Consider the following 16,855-nt stretch of genomic DNA (forward strand, 5'->3'; position numbering starts at 1 on the left):
ATGTTAAAAGAAAAAAAAGTTCTATGATATCCTTATTCAGAGAAAGAAGAGAACGTCTCAATCTCTCAAAGAAATTAAACGTCGACTAAAAGCAGGGAATTCGTGTTATTATTCAGTTGAAAATCTCTTGTTGTTGCGATTTCTGTCAAGAAATTTGAAGCTTAAAAATATACGAAACTATATTCATGCCTGTTGTTCTGTATGGTTGCGAAACATGGTCACTTACTCGAAAGGAAGGACATAGGCTGAAAGTATTTGAGAACAAGATCCTGAGACGAATATTCAGATCCAAGAGGAACGAGAACGGGGAATGGCGGAAACTTCATAACGAGGAACTACATAATTTATACCGTTTACCAAACATTGTTAGGATTATCAAATTTAGGAGGCTCAGATGGGCAGGTCATGTAGCCAGAATGAGAAGAATTATTGTATCTCTTCCAAACTCAATTTCCCTCTTCTATTGATGGCAGCACTTTTCAGCAGATGCTTCTAGACTTAGAGTCAACACAAACAATTCTTGTCAATGTCTGATTTAAGATGTAGAAAACGTTAGTACCTTACTCATATATATCACACGCAGTGGCGTATTTAGGGGGGTGGCTTCCGGGGCTTAAGCCCCCCCGAAATCTTACTTACTATAGTAAAGTAAATGAAATATCTTGCAGAATTTTCACATTTCCAGGCAAAGCCCCCCCCCCCCGAAAGTAAGCAAAGCCCCTCCCGAAACAAAATCGTAAATACGCCACTGATCACACGAGATCTTTTCTGATTTTGACCAAACTTGTAGGTAGGAACATGACTTGCTTAATACTCACAGGAAAGCTTTTTCTCTGCATACATATATTTGGTTCAATTATGCATACTAGGCTCAATTATGCAAATTGAGGTTTAGAAGTAGTAATATTTTCGGGAAACATATTGTTAGTTTCTATTAAGACAACAATTAACGATCAAACTTAAAAAAAATCAAATATATTTTTAGAAAGGATTTTGGCTTACCAAACTCTTTTATATATTTATAATTCCTAGTATTCGAAGTGGAAAAAGCCAGAGGCAATATGTTTTATTACGATTTTGACTCGACATACCACCTATCTAAATGTTGAAATACAGTGAGGGTATGTTGCGTAGAAGATTGCATTTTTATTTACATGATAACTGAAAACCATTGTTAGCTTCTCTTTAGTTATGGGGGTGGGGGGCATGGAGAGACTTTGATCCCTTGCCAACGACTTTCTGAAAAGAAATTAAAAATATCCCCTTATATTTTACTATAAAGAATTATTCACGAAAATGCTCAAAAATCGAGTTATTATGTTAACAATACCCTGAGGGAAACTTCCGGACAGCCCGGTATTCCAAATCCCCGAAAGATCCGCCCCTACAACAGACATACCCTAAATCCGCCCACGCTCAAAAAACGACATTTATATGTATTAAGGCAAGAAGACACACACATACATAAGGAAAGAAACAATTCAATATGGCAAATCAAAATATAAACTAGATTAACTTTTTGAAGGCACCTCATTTTAAAAAGAAAAGGTAAGAAAAATATGACGAAAATGCCGGTGTTGTCAACTTAGAAATTATTTCTATATAAGCAATAATTTTTTTGCGTGCAAAGCTATTCGTTAAGTACTGTGTATAAAAGTTCTTACACAATACAAGTACAAGTATTTAGCATCTACTCTCCAGTGACGATATGTCCTGATCACTGAGAAACCAGAGGCGGTATGGCTTCATCACTGAAATCTACAGGCGGTATGGCATATACCACCGCATACTGTCTCACTTCGACCACTGATAATGTAATTCGGTCTGGGGGACAAAAAAAAAATTATCAAGAACTGCACGATATCAAGAACCGCAATAAATATTTTCTAAAAATCAATGAAAGGTGAATATTTTTCAAATGCTTGGGAAGCTCGAATCACATAAGAAATAATCTTCAAGCCCCATTTGATATACAACCCACAAAGCTTAGTATTCAAGTGGGTTGCATATACAGCACAGTTACAGAACCAGGGCTTGGAATTTTAGGTATTTTCCGGTATTCCAAGATTATACATAATAACTAAATATTTCATTAACCCTATAGTATGTATGGAACTATACGTTTTCCTTAGAAAATTCCGAAAGTAAGTGTGTTCAGACAATTTTCCAAAAAAAAAGTTCTATTTTATTATTCTACAAGTTACTAGCTTTTTATAATACTAATAAACAAGTTCAAGCATCAGATATATACCAATCGCTAGATCTCGATAAGCTGAAGAAAATGATATGAATGACTTTAAAATCTCATGCGCAGTTTTCGAGAAAATTAAGAAAACGAATTTATGCGCAATTTTAGAGAAACTTAAGAAAACGAATTTATGCGCAATTTTAGAGAAAATTAAGAAAACGATTCTTTTTTTTCTAAATCAGGAGAGCAACGCCACCTATTAGGATGAAACTGATATTAGAAGTATACAGGATGGCCCAAAAGTACCTTTGTACCTGCACTTATTTCATTGCAGTTGCATTGTACTCCTTGGAATTCCAAGTTCTGCAGAACGCTTTCTGGTTCGACTTGCAGGGTGAATGCATCATGGATTCGCTCACTCCTGCTCACATTTCCTTTCGAATTGATGAGCAATCCGAACAAAGGGCGTCCAGAACACTTGCCAGCTAAAAAAGTTTTCAAAGTCTGACAACTTCGTGGCTCCTTATTGAACCGTTCACGAAACCTACCGATCATCTGCAGCATATTTTCGCTATCGTGCATACATTAATGAACTCACATACTTCCACTAAATATTCGTCCAAAGTGAAGTCACTTCTATCTGCCATTGTTGTTCACCAAACACGAAAAGTTGAGACAATGAATTGGTCAATGCACAAACTTTATTCTCCCTTTGCGTACAGTCACGTGACAGTAACGCGGCAATCACTTGCCCATTCACGTGAGTAGCACTGTTACCATATTAAGGATGAGGATGGGAGGAGGGTTTTGTCATAACAATCATGTTGAGGGCTTTGTTAATTGGCAAAATTGTTATTATTAAGCATGAAAGGATATGAGACTGGTTGTTGAAGAAAGCCAACATCACCCAAAAGACACAGTGTAAGGCGGCATGATATCGAAGAAGTTTGTAGGTCCATACGTTACTCGGGACACAATAAATGCATAACGATACCTTGCTATGCTTAAAGATTATGTTTATGCTATTGTATCTACGAGGGACAATTACAACGACCTCATCACTATGCAAGATGGGAGCCATCTCATTTTGCACATCCAGCGCGTGCATGGCTCAACACCCATTTTCCGGGACGCTGGACGTGTCCTATTTGAATGGCCAGCAAGGAGCCCTGACATCAGACTTTTCGAACTTTCCTCTGGAGTGCGAAAAAGTTTATCGCACAAAATCAAAAGTTCTCGATGAATTGGAGTAGCAAATTCACAAAGTACTTGCAAACCTACAGCTGGAATATTGGCAGAAGTCTGTCGCAAACATCCCCAACTGTTAACGAAATATGGTGGACAATAGTAGTACTTATGTGAAATATAAGCAATGGATAACAATTCTACCATTGTAATATGTTCAGTTAGTTGGCGAAACTATCGCCAATATGACAGTGTCTGATGAAGCCAATATGTTTAGTTATTTGGCGAAACTGTCGCCAATATGACAGTGTCTGATGAAGCGAGTATGTTCAGTTAATTGGCGAAACTGTCACACAGTTATTATGTTAAACGTTGCTTTGTTCAGTGATTTGTTTTTATAGTTCAAGTTATTTAAGACAGCAAAAGTTAATATGAACCAGTTAATAACAAAACTCTTTAAAAGTCTCTTTTCCATTATCGCATTTTGTAGAAAAAATATTATCATGCTTAATTTCATTGTGCATGTATAAGTTTCAGGTAATATATTTTCAGCCAAAAGTAAAAAAGTAATTCCAGTAAGCAAATATATAATAGCCCCCGAAAAATCGACCCGCCTCTCATGAGGTTGAATGAGTCGTATTGTAGAAGGAAATACATACTCGTAAAGAAAAGAAAACACACACACATATGTCATTAATGTTACCTAACTGTCACAACACGCAATCAATAGCAACAATTATTGGTGGCGACTGTGCCAACAACAATAAGGAGTTTCATTGTAAACATGCAAGAGGGCTGGATTTTCATGGGCCACCCATTATAATTGTAAAGCTTAACACTATGAAGTAAATTTATTATTAAATACGTGTTTCCGTATGTTGTACAGACACATTTTGTGATTTAGTATGTTTCTAGTTCGATAGTTAGCAACTCTTTGGCACGTGATTGAACTACCCTGTACGCATTTCATTATCCACGCTCGAAGCACCGGTGAATCACGCTTAGCAGCTCAAACAGGCGAAACAGCTCAAACAGACCAAACATATAAAACAGATGAAACAACTCGAACAGTCAAAGATCTAAAACAAGTATCGAGTGTTCATATCAAACACAGAAATAAACGTATCATTACAGGGTTTTGATTTCATTGTACAATTGGACTAAAAAATTCTGGAACCCTAGAGGTAACTGATAATGAAGACGTACTCTTACCTGATACTCGCTTTTAAACTCGTGTTCCATGAAGCTTAGCCTCCGCAGTTCCCAGCTAAGCTCAAAGGCCGTGAGGATAGGGTCTTTACTTGAGAGAGCGATAAGCGACGGGCTGGCAAGCGCACGATAAGCGTTGATTCGCGAGCGAGAGTGACGGAGCGAGTCTTCTTGTCTCGATGTTACACATTCGTCACAGCCACACCTACAAAATAAACAAAAAGGCAAATGGTTCAGTACTAACAAGATAATTTCAAATCTTTTATTACAATACAAATGTAGGAAAAAGATGGAATCAGTTATGATATCAACAAATAGTATAAATATTTGTAGCAGAAGCGGTTGGTAGTCTGTAGAATCAGCGGTAGTTAGAACAAATATGTTCACATACACAGTCGAGCTCTCTGCTCTTAAGTGGTGATGAAATATTATATTTAAAAAATACAGAAACAAAACAAATTTTTCGTCTACTCGTATACGAACTAACTTATATCCTATGAAACCCCAAAAGAAGAATTTAACGTCGAGTTTCGTATAAGAGAACCAAACGTCATTAATTTCGTTGTTGCGAGTTTAATCTCAAGCTGTTTCAGTTTAAGAAATGTAACTTCAGTTGATATGTTTCAGAATAAAGATATGTTACCGATCACCATTCAAAAATCCGGCAAACTCCGGACCTGAGGAAATTCAAATTTAATAAGATGTCAGATTTTAGATGGTTATATATATATATAGGGTGTACATATACGAGGGTAAGTCCAAATTTATCTGCAATTATAACAAAATCCTTCTTCCTACTGACGTCTGTCCTCGTTTATTTTATTGTTATGCTGTTGTGGTTATGCTGTGAAAGTTTGATCCTAATTCCTCCATTTGTCTTTCTTTTGTTGCAGATAGATCATGGCCGCTCCATTAGAAGTTTGCATCAAAGAGGAACAACGAGCAGTGATCCGGTTTTTTGTGGTCGGAAGGTGTATCAGAGGCCAGACGATGTGCCACTTCATTAATAGTCACTTGTCTGTATAACAGAAACATATCAAGTGCGTGTTCAATGTTGTCATCATTTGTAGCCGTAGTTGGTCCGGATCCTCCCTCGACCGTAACATTTGTGCGACCATTTTAGAATTTTTCAATCCATTCGTAGACACTCCATTGCAGTAAGTCACTGTTCCCATATTGTGTAAAACGTCTTTGATGGATTATGGCCCCTGATACAACTTCTCGACCACAAAATCGAAGTCCTGGTTATTCCTCTTTGGTGCAAACTTCTAATGGAGCTTCTATAATCTATCTGCAACAAAAGAAAGACAAATGAAGGAATTAGGATCAAACTATCATAGCATGAAAACAACAGCATAACAATAAAATAAACTAGGACAGAAGTTGTATGAACAATGCAAGAAGATTTATCAAAATTGCGGATAATTTTTGACTTGTCCTCGTATATTTAACAGAAAGTGATTGCTTGTACAGTATTTTAAAGAAAGAAAATGCAACAAGTAAGTGATAAAATGAGAAAGTATAAGCAGCAATGCGTCTTAGCAGGATGCAAAAAAAAAAAAAAACTGATTATGGACTACAGCGCCGCCAAAGCTTATATACCTATTCTAGAAAACAGTGGTACGACATCGCGGTAAATTTGAAAATCCGCTCCGAAATTTATGTCAGAAATTCGAAAAGAACCAAAATGACCGGATTTTTGAATGTCAACCTGTATAAACTTTTTACATCCTTGATGTTTTTGAACTTTCTTTTTACTGACTTCCGTCTCAAACTTACATTATCATTGACACAAAATGATCACGAGGCCCCCGAGAATACCCACTGACACCATGTTTTCCACCAGAAGTTGAGATGATCTGGAATTGACGAAGAGACCACTCGCACCAAAGGTGAACATTCTGATAGTAAATCAGACAGCGACCTCCTTAAAAATGTATAACTGCTGATGGTATAATGGTTTGTCAACTTACAATATATAAGTAAGGGAATTAGAGTTTGACTGTAATGCCGTTAGTGGTAAATTCAGGAACCAAGTTGTTAGAATTTTCCCCTCGAGTTCTATGCCACAGTTATGAGGTAGAATTCAATAGGTCTGAACTAACTTGTTAGAAACAACTGGTTAGATAAAATTGTACACATTGTTAAATTGAAATATGAAAGTACGAATAGTTCGCGTCGCGAATGTGTATTAAAATTATATTAAATGAATTTTGTTGATGCCAGTATATATAAATCAGTGAGTTTATTTCTATATACATTAATTACCGGTATTTATTGTTTATAAAATATATATTGTCCCTACATTTATAGAAAACTTTGAGTCAAGAAAATCTTTGTTACCTTTAATCAGTGCATTATATGATCAGGGAATCATTTTTATGGCGTTAATAAGTGAAGTACTTGTCACAAGTTTAATGTTTGGTATTGAAATTATTGCATAATTACTCTTCAAAGTTGTTATATTGTTATATTTCACATTTGAGAATCGTATATATAAAATTGTTCAAGTGCTATATATGGAATATTCGACTATATGCTTCAGAGCCTTGGACATTACAGAAGTTAGAGGAGATATATTTAGAGAATTTCGAAATGTGCTAGTGGAGGAAGACGGAGAAAATAAAATAGACAGAAAGAGTAACAAACGAAGATGTTTTGAAACGGATAGGAGAGAAGAGGACGCGTCTAGCCACCATCCTTCGTAGAAAGGCCAATTGGATTGGACACATCTAGCGAAGAAATTGTCATTTTCCTACCGCCATAGAAGCATAGATGGAAGGAAAGCGAGGAATAGGAAGAACACAAGTGATCGATGATTTAAAAAATAGAAGAAAATATTGGAAGTTAAAAGAGGAAGCTGAAAATCGAGAAGAATGGAGGAAACATTTCTAGGCCCAAACTGAAAATCAAAAAGAAGAAAAGACAAAAACTCATTAGTCCCAGGACATGCCAAAAAGCAGAATATTTAATAATAATAATAATAATAATAATAATAATAATAATAATAATAATAATAATAATAATAATAATAATAATAATAATATATTTAATTTTGCTTTCTTATTTGTCCTAACTAATTCGTAGATCATCAGAGTGATTATAGTATTGCAGTTTTGGAAAAGGTATATTTAAGACAATTTTTTGCTTGCCATTAATAATTAAGAAATAACGAATATATTTAGAAGTAATAATTAAACCTAATTAGAGAATTTTTATATGTAGAGAATATTTTTTTCTCCTCGACCAGTGACGATCCGGTGTTCGATCACGGATATTTAAAGTACGTTACGATGGTTACGGTAAGTAATTACCGATGTACACAAACGATAAATTTTCTGTGACGAGTTGTTCGTCTAAGAAGAAGTAAAAAAAGAGGAAAAAACAAGATAGGAGAAGAAAAGTCGGTTAGCGTAACTAAAAGTATCGCTAGGACTTTATATATATATGCGAGTGTGGCGATTAGAAAGTAAGGGGTTACAAAGCATGCAGTGAAATATGTATATATTATTTCATACAACGAATACAGCCAACAGATAGTATACATTAGGTTAGGTTATAGTCTTCATATGGGTTGAGGCACTTGTCGCATTGTGGGATGAGTTTGAAGACTTTTTTCCTTCTCCTTTCTTGTCCTTCAGCCTAAATGTTCAGCCATGTTGTCACGAAAAGTTTCACTTCCTCTTCTGAAGTGAAGTGATTCCTTCAAGTGCTCCAAGTCGCTTAGAGCAAGGTCCTGACTGTAGGGAGACTGGTTGATGATGTCCCAGCTATGATGCCGTGCTGAATCGGTATTGCGCACCTCGTCGGTGACATTTTCATTACCAGCTGCAAACTTTCGACCCCTTTCTGTGACATGCTGACGACATATTACACTTTCTCCGTAAACCTGTACCACCTGCCGGCATATTTCATTCTCGGTTACATGTTTCGTCCACAGAAATCGAATAACTGAGCACACTTCGTCGCGAGATCAATTTTCGAAACAAGTCACCATTTTTGCAAGTAACGCCGTTGGAGTCTGAAACTCTGCACAGTTGCCAACTCCATGTATTAAAATTACCGCACACTACTCATTCCTCTACAAGAGACGAAACTCTAGAAATATCTACCTTGTAACCTTAGTTTCTTGTCCTTCCTCATATATATATATATATATATATATATATATATATATATATATATATATATATATATATATATATATATATATATATATATATATATATATATATATAAACTAACTAACTAACTCTATGGCCTAACTAACTCTATGAACCCGGAGGTTCAGTGCCGCGTTCACAAAAGCTCTCCACTGACTTCTATTCTTAGCTAATTGCATCCAGTTTCTACTTTGTATTCCTATCTCTGCGAGATCCATCTTAATATTGTCCTCCCATCTGCGCCTAGGTCTTCCTAATGGTCGTTTTCCTATGGGTCTACCAGTCAAGACTTTGAAAGCGTTTCTACCTTCTTCCATTCTAGCTACATGACCTGCCCACCTAAGCCTCCTAGACTTGACGACCCTAACAATGTTGGGTAAACCGTATAAATTATGTAGTTCCTCGTTATGAAGTTTCCGCCATTCCCCATTCTCGTTCGTCTTGGGTCCGAATATTCTTCTCAGGATCCTGTTCTCAAATACTTTCAGTCTATGTTCTTCCCTCAGAGTAAGCGACCATGTTTCACAACCATACACAACAACAGGCATGATTATCGTTTTATATATTTTAAGCTACAAATTCCTCGACAGAATTCGCGACGACAAGAGATTTTGAACCGAATAGTAACACGAATTCCCTGCTTTTAGTCGACATTTAATTTCTTCGTGAATATGATTTTCGTCTGTTAATATTGATCCTAAATATTTGAAAGTATCCACTTTATCAAAAGCATTATTTAATATTTTAACGCCTTCACAATTTGCCGTATTACGGTCCCGACGCACTTCCATGTATTTAGTTTTTTCTGCATTTACTTCTAAACCCATGTCCCTGCAAGCGTTTAATAATATCTCTGCATTTATTTCTACTGTTCTCCTATCATCCCCTATTAAATTTACATCATCAGCATATGCCATAACCTGGTGAATGCCGTTCAACTCTAGGCCCTGGTTGCTATCTTTGATTTCCCTTATGGCGTATTCCAGCACAAAGTTAAATAATAATGGCGACAACGCATCTCCTTGTTTCAGGCCATTTTCGACGTGGAAGCTCGTGGACAAAAATTTTCCTACCCGGACTTTACTTTGGGATTCACTTAAACATATCTTAATTAATCTAATAAGCTTTCTCGGTATTCCAAGTTCTGTAAGAACGTTGTATAATGTTTCTCTCCTAACCGAGTCGTAAGCCTTTCTAAAATCAATAAATAGTTGATGTACCGGGGTATTGTATTCCCACTTCTTTTCGAGTATTTGGCGAATGGTAAATATTTGGTCGATAGTTGATCGATTTCGTCTAAATCCGCACTGATAATCTCCAATAATTTCATCTGCGTATGGGGTCAATCTTGCTAACAGAATATTTGAAAGGATTTTATAGGATGTTGACAGAAGAGAAATGCCTCGATAATTATTACAGTCAGTTTTGTCGCCTTTCTTGTGAATTGGAACAATGATTGATTCTTTCCACTCTTGTGGCAATTCTTCCTTGTTCCAGATAAGGAGAATGAGTTTGTGTATCTTGTTCCACAATTTTTCGCCTCCAGCTAAAATTAACTCAGCCGGAATTTCATCTACACCCGGAGATTTGTGTTTCTTCAATTTCTTTATAGCGGCTTCCACTTCTATTCGATTGGGTTCTGGAATATACGGTTCTGCGGTGTGTATCTCCTTTTCTCCATGCACATTAGTTTTTGGCTGCGTGTTCAGCAAATCGTCAAAGAAATCTTTCCATCTATTTAAGAGGCTATCCGTATCGGTGAGAACTGTTCCGTCAGATTTCTTTAATATATAAGCACGAGGTTGATAGCCTTTCTTAAATTCGCTGATCCCCTTATACAAGTCCCGAATATTTTTATTTTTACTATTATCTTCAAGTTCCTTAATTTTAGCTTTCAAAAAATCCCGTTTCTTTGTTCTAAAAGTTTTGGAAGTTTCCCGCCTGATATCTGCGAAATTTTGTGTAGTTATTTCATTCGGATTTTGTAGCCACCGTAATTTTGCCTGTTTTCTCTTCTCCGCTAGTTTAATGCATTCTTGGTCGAACCATGGTTTGTTCCTACGTATTTCCGCGTGTCCCAATTTTTCTATTGCTGAACTTTTAATGCTATCTCTAATTTCAATCCAAGTATCCTCAACACTAGTGCACTCCGAGTCTTCTAAAACCGCGAATCTATTAGAAACTTCAATCTGGTATTCCTCTCTTACCTGGCTCTCTTCTAATTTCTTTAAATTAAATCTCTCCGTTTTCGGACATTGAATATTACCTTTATTCAACGATAATCTCTCCCGTATTATCGCTACTACCAGGTAGTGATCAGTGTCACAATCAGCCCCTCTAAACGACCGGACGTCAATTATGCTAGATTGTCTTCTTCTATCTACTAAAACGTGATCAATTTGATTATGTGTTTTTCCGTCTGGTGATGTCCAAGTGTATTTATGAACGTCGCGATGTGGGAATTTTGTACTCTTCACGATTAGGTTTTTGGATGTGGCAAAGTTCACGAGTCTAACACCGTTGTCATTACTTTCCTTATGCAAACTTTCGTTCCCTATAATCGGTTTGAAAATATCCTCTCGTCCTACCTTCGCATTGAAATCCCCTAATAGAATCTTCATATGGTATCGCGGGATTTGGTCAAATATCCGTTCCACTTCTTCGTAAAAACTATCTTTTATATCGTCACCCTTATCTTCAGTTGGAGCATGTACATTTAAAACAATAATATCACACCACCGTCCCTTAAGGGTAATAAAAGAAAGCCTGTCAGTAACAAATTCAACCCGTTTAATTGCTGGTAATATTCGTTTGTGAACGAAAAACCCTGTTCCTAACTGGTGATTTTTATTTCCTTCCCCGTAAAAGAACGTAAAATTTCCGGAATTCTCAGATCCATTTCCTTCCCACCTAACTTCCTGAACTCCTACTAAGTCCATCCTGTATTTCTCTAACTCACTCGTTACAGATTTTAACGCGCCTGCCCTATAAAGACTTCTAATATTCCATGTTCCAAATCTCATGTCCATTTTCTTTTGCTGATGTTGTGCCAAGTTATCAGTCCTTGTCCAAGGCTTTTGTGAATGTTTCTGAACAAGTACCTTTTTTTTTACAGGATGAGGGTGTTACCCTTACCCAAACCCCCAAGCTGGAGGACCACTCCTAGTCGTCTGTCCGCGACTGCTTATTCAGTATATTCGCAGCTAACCTCTATATCTAGAGGCCTTCTCCTCGATCCGCAACCTGAGGACGCGCCATGCCGTGGTGACAGGAACCCCCCCCATATATATATATATATATATATATATATATATATATATATATATATATATATATATATATATATATATATATATATATAACAATCGATATAGATAGATAGATAGATCAAAGGTGAGTACTTATGGGATTACCTATAGTTGCGAGCGCAATAAAAAAATAAGGTAAAAGGACAGATTGGAACTTTTTAAAAATGGCTGTAAGTTACCCACTGAAAATTATCCACAACGCATAATTCTTGGTAATCTCAGTACATAATCCGTTACCTTTTGTCTCACGTGATATTAATTTTTCGTGATGTTGAAAGTTTTTTTTAGCAAGAAATAAAAGATAATTTCAAAGCATCTTAGTATCGGTTAGTGGATGAGCCTGATATCGGTCGGAAAATTAAGACAGAATTTCAATGGGAAAATGGCAATTTGTTCTTTCTGTGAGAGTTAAAGGGGTTGGACAAAAAAATCTAAAACGTTTGCAAAAGTGTGAAAATCATACCTAGTATAATATGGGGCCTCCTTTTGCGTCAAAACAGCTTGGATCCGACGTGGAATGGACGTATACAGCTCCTGAATCATGGTGTGTGGAATTTTGTACCAATGCTCCTCCAAAACATCCTCCAGTTCCTTAAGGGATGCTGGTGGAGGGTAATGAGACCGAACACGTCTTTCTAACTCAGACCACAGTGGCTCATTGATGTTCAGATCTGGTGAATGTGGGACCCAGGGGAGGCGTGATAGCTTCTGGTCATGTTCCTCAAACCATGATTTCACCGTTGTTGTAGCGTGACAGGGTGCCAAATCATCTTGGTAGATGCCATCACCATCAGGGAACAATATTTGGGCCATGACTAGAACCTGGTCTCCCAAAATGGCCTCATACGCCTTAGCATTCATCATTCCATGCAGAGCTGTGATGGGACCTGCCGAAAACCACGATATCACTACCCATACTGTAACAGAACCACCCCCATGCTTTACAGTTGGGAGCAGACAGCCTGTATCATAGGCTTGCGACTGCGTTCTCCATACGTAAACACGACCGGTGGAAACAAGGTGAAGGTCGATTCATCGGACCACATTACGTGTTTCCACTGCTCATGAGTCCACGCCTTGTGGTCCTTGCACTATTGGATACGCCTCTTCGCATTTACTGCTGTGACCAGGGGTTTGGCGATAGCGGCCCTGCCATGAATTTTCATTTTATGCAGTTCCCGTCGCACTGTTTTCAATGAAACAGGGTTCTGTCGGCCGGAATTGAGTTCAGACGTAATTTTCATTGCAGTGGTCTTCTTTTTAGCTGCCACAATCTGTTTTAATGCCCTCCAGTCCCTATCTGACAGGATTGTCTTTCGACCACTGTTGTGCTTTGCAGACGTCGTTTGCCCATAAATTATGTATGGCGTCGTGACATTGGACACAATGCCTTTCGATACTCCCACAATGTTCGCCACTGTTGCCACTGAAGCTCCAACCAGACGGGCACCAATGATCATACCTCTTTGAAAGTTTGCCAGATCGCCCATTTTACCGCACCACTTTCACACCACGACACTCACAGGTGATCTGGTTACTGCTGATGGAAGAGGAATGTTCAGATGACGCATTGAAAACAAAAAAACGATCGGCAACCGCAATACATGTTGTACAGTGGAGGACCAAACTTAGTGTCCTGTATGAAGTGTTTTTAGATTTGATTGTCAGCCCCTGTATATATTATTTCGTAATATACTTTATAGGTGCAAAATTGCTATTAATTTTTACATACAGTTATAATTGGCCTATTCCTTTTAAATATCACACATGCATATCTTCCAACCACGTACCATTATCATCACATAATTCATGTGCCCATCGAAGACAATGAGGACACCGAATCAAATCCACGAAATTATAGAAGAAAGTTATTAATCCTGTATAATATCAGATATCTGTCAGATCTAACTATTTGATATTAAGACGGAATGTCTTACGTGGAAAAGATAACCATACCCACAAAACAAATTCACTTAGTGGAACAATATTATCGTTTTAGAATACTCAGATATTTCATCCTTCTATAATAAATCATTATATTGTAGTTCTTCCTTACCTCGAAGTAAAAAAAAAAAAAAGATTATTAAGCTGCTCTAAAAAAACTCCGAAACTAATGAATACTATTTTCCTTCTTAATGAAGGCAGCAAAATCTATCCATAACGTTACACCTCACAAAGGTATTCTGGCGAGAGAGCGGGGTTCTGGTTTAGTAGCGAGTGACTAGGAGCAGCACTAGTTTTTCGAGAAATGCGAGTATCCAATATTAGACTGGTATTCGTCGATATTCATCGTATTACCACAGTTTTGGATGTTTGATAGCACAAAGTAATTATCGACCAATACTAACGTTTTTCATTATTTTAGTTAGTAGCAATATGATCACTACTAAACATGGAGTACCGGAGGACTAAGTTTTTGAGTAGGGGGCTTGCCTCCAGATCCCCTTCAGCTCCTTCACGGAGAGGAACTACCCACTACCTCTAGAAGAATTAAAGGAAAGAGTACACAGAGGGAAGGCAGTGACTCAGCGGTAGGGCGTTCATCTCTGGTGCATGGGGTCCTTGGTTTGTCCCCAGCTCGCGCCAAGTGAACTCTGTGGTGGACAAACATCGTTTGCGTGGGTTTTCCCGGGGTTTCCCCGTTTCCATCCTCTTTCTTCAATCAACCATTTTCTTCATTTCTCATCATCACCATCACCTTTAGCCTAACTGGCATAATCGTGGGACATAAAACTTAAAGATTTCATTTAATTTCAAGAGTACATAAAATACAGATTGAGCAGACAATTTTTATTCTTTTAAAAAATATATTGATAGGATCAGCGATAAAAATACTTGAAATCTGCAACATGACATTTAGCAAAGAAGTTCACTGCATATTCAAAATTTAAGCAAGTAGCCCACATTTTAAGACAAGAACGGTGTTGAAAGATTTTTTTTCTTCAGTATGAATTAAAAATGAAATATAAGCATCAAGTAAACTCTAAAATTGATTTTTAATTTATTTTCCACACGTTTTCATGATCCAATACAGACTTTTCTAGAAATATTGTATCTTTCGTCTTCTTTCTTGCAGATATCGAAAAATAATCAAGCTTCAAAAGGAAAAAGATACAAAAAAGGGGATAATTAAGGTACTTTTTCTTTCTTGTCTTTTCTTTTCTTTTTGCTTTCCCATAACAGAATTTTTCCGTGAGAAACGAGAGACTAAAAAACTCTCAATGAGAACATTATTATTTTTTTTTAAAAAAATAAAATGGGCGGATAACATTATCTTCTACTCGTATAGAGTATCCTGAAGGTTAGGCTAATCTATCAACATTACTGTTACGCGGGAAAATGCCTTAACGATAACGTTCTCACATCAGTGCAGGAAGAAAGAAATTCATTTCATGTGCTAGAAACTAGGTTCAAACATCTGGCAAAATTTTCTGGAGGAAAATCCTTGTAGTTTTTTTTAATGCTTAGTAAGTTTTGCTAAATAAGTTTATCAATAAGAAGTATATTGTATTTTATCTTTCAAATTGAAAGCTTTTGGTTTATTTGTTTGGTTATTAAAGTTTAGCAGAAGGGTAAATGAAACATTGACTTATAGTTTCTGAAGGAATCTGAACAATCACAATGGTTCAAACTTCACTGTTCTTCAACCGGATATCGAACTCGAGAGACTGACGTACTAAAAATAATACAAAATGTACCATGTTTCTTTTTCATATTGTTTATCATATTCTTTTTCATAATTCAAAGGAGATAATGAAATACAACTTATCACAATTATAGATAATGTTATTCTACAACCGAAAATATGACCATAAAGAATTTTCAGTGTTGCCATCCATAGAAATTACAGTGCTGCCAGAATAAATTTCTTCCAAAATCTAAGTTAAGGTAGCAACTAGAGGAACGAACTCAACTGCATTTGATTATGTATCATGTTGTCTTGGAATCTTGTGAACTACTTTTTAAATAACATTATTATTTCATTTGTAATAATTGTACGTTAAAACTATTTTGTTTACCACAAATTAAATGCAATTATTATTTAAAAAAAGTAGTTCATACGATTCCAAGACAACATGATAATAATCGAATGCTGTTGAGTTCGTTCCTCTAGTTACTGCCTTAACTTAGAATTTGGACGAAATGTTATTCTGGCAACACTGAACATTCTTCAGATTAATATTTTTGTTGTAGAATAACATTATCTATGATTGTGATAAATTGATATATATGATAATTTTCTTTTTTTTTTGTTTTAACCAAATATTTTGTTTGAACTTAGTTGACAGCTACAAAACGAACATTTTCCAGTTGTGTTTCTAAACAGATTTTTTTAAAAAAAGTTCTATCGTATTTTTTAATGTTTTATTTTACTTAGCTTACGGTTACAAAAGGAACATTTTTCAAGAAAACAATTATAGAAGGTTTTTCGTGTTAATTTGAACAGCTTAATTTGAACAATGAATCTCTAGAATTTGTGATTTTAGTTTCTTTTAGTTTAACACACACACACACACACACACACAAATGGAGAGAATGTATATATATCAATGTCATACTATGCTATACACTTGAAAATGAAAAATAAAGAATCGGACAAATTAATAGGGAAAAGTACTTTTATGCATTGCATTGTGACACGAAGAAGATCTTCAGGCTCTCTTCTGTGAAACTTCGCCTATTATCTACAAGCAGCGACTTGTACCGTGAGAAGTCAAAGGAGCAAACCTCGAACATACTGTATCTGCAGGTGTTAAATCTTCTTCAACATTTTTCAGAGTTAATTCTCAGTCATCACTCAG

The 16,855-nt window shown here is 36.4% G+C and overlaps 1 protein-coding gene across 5 annotated transcripts in view; it reads right to left on the bottom strand.

The window, feature by feature from the left end:
• The window catches only part of Trpgamma (Transient receptor potential cation channel gamma), a 1,754,629-nt gene that overhangs the window by 269,783 nt on the left and 1,467,991 nt on the right, over positions 1-16,855 (bottom strand). For all 5 annotated transcript variants that reach the window (XM_081752586.1, XM_081752588.1, XM_081752585.1 and 2 more), the window contains one exon: positions 4,586-4,787. In XM_081752586.1, coding sequence (XP_081608712.1) covers positions 4,586-4,787 — 202 coding nt within the window. The remainder of the gene's footprint in view (positions 1-4,585; positions 4,788-16,855) is intronic.

Source organism: Thermobia domestica, chromosome 3 (genome assembly GCF_964235325.1).
Source record: "Thermobia domestica chromosome 3, izTheDome1.hap1.1, whole genome shotgun sequence".
NCBI lineage: Eukaryota > Metazoa > Arthropoda > Insecta > Zygentoma > Lepismatidae > Thermobia > Thermobia domestica.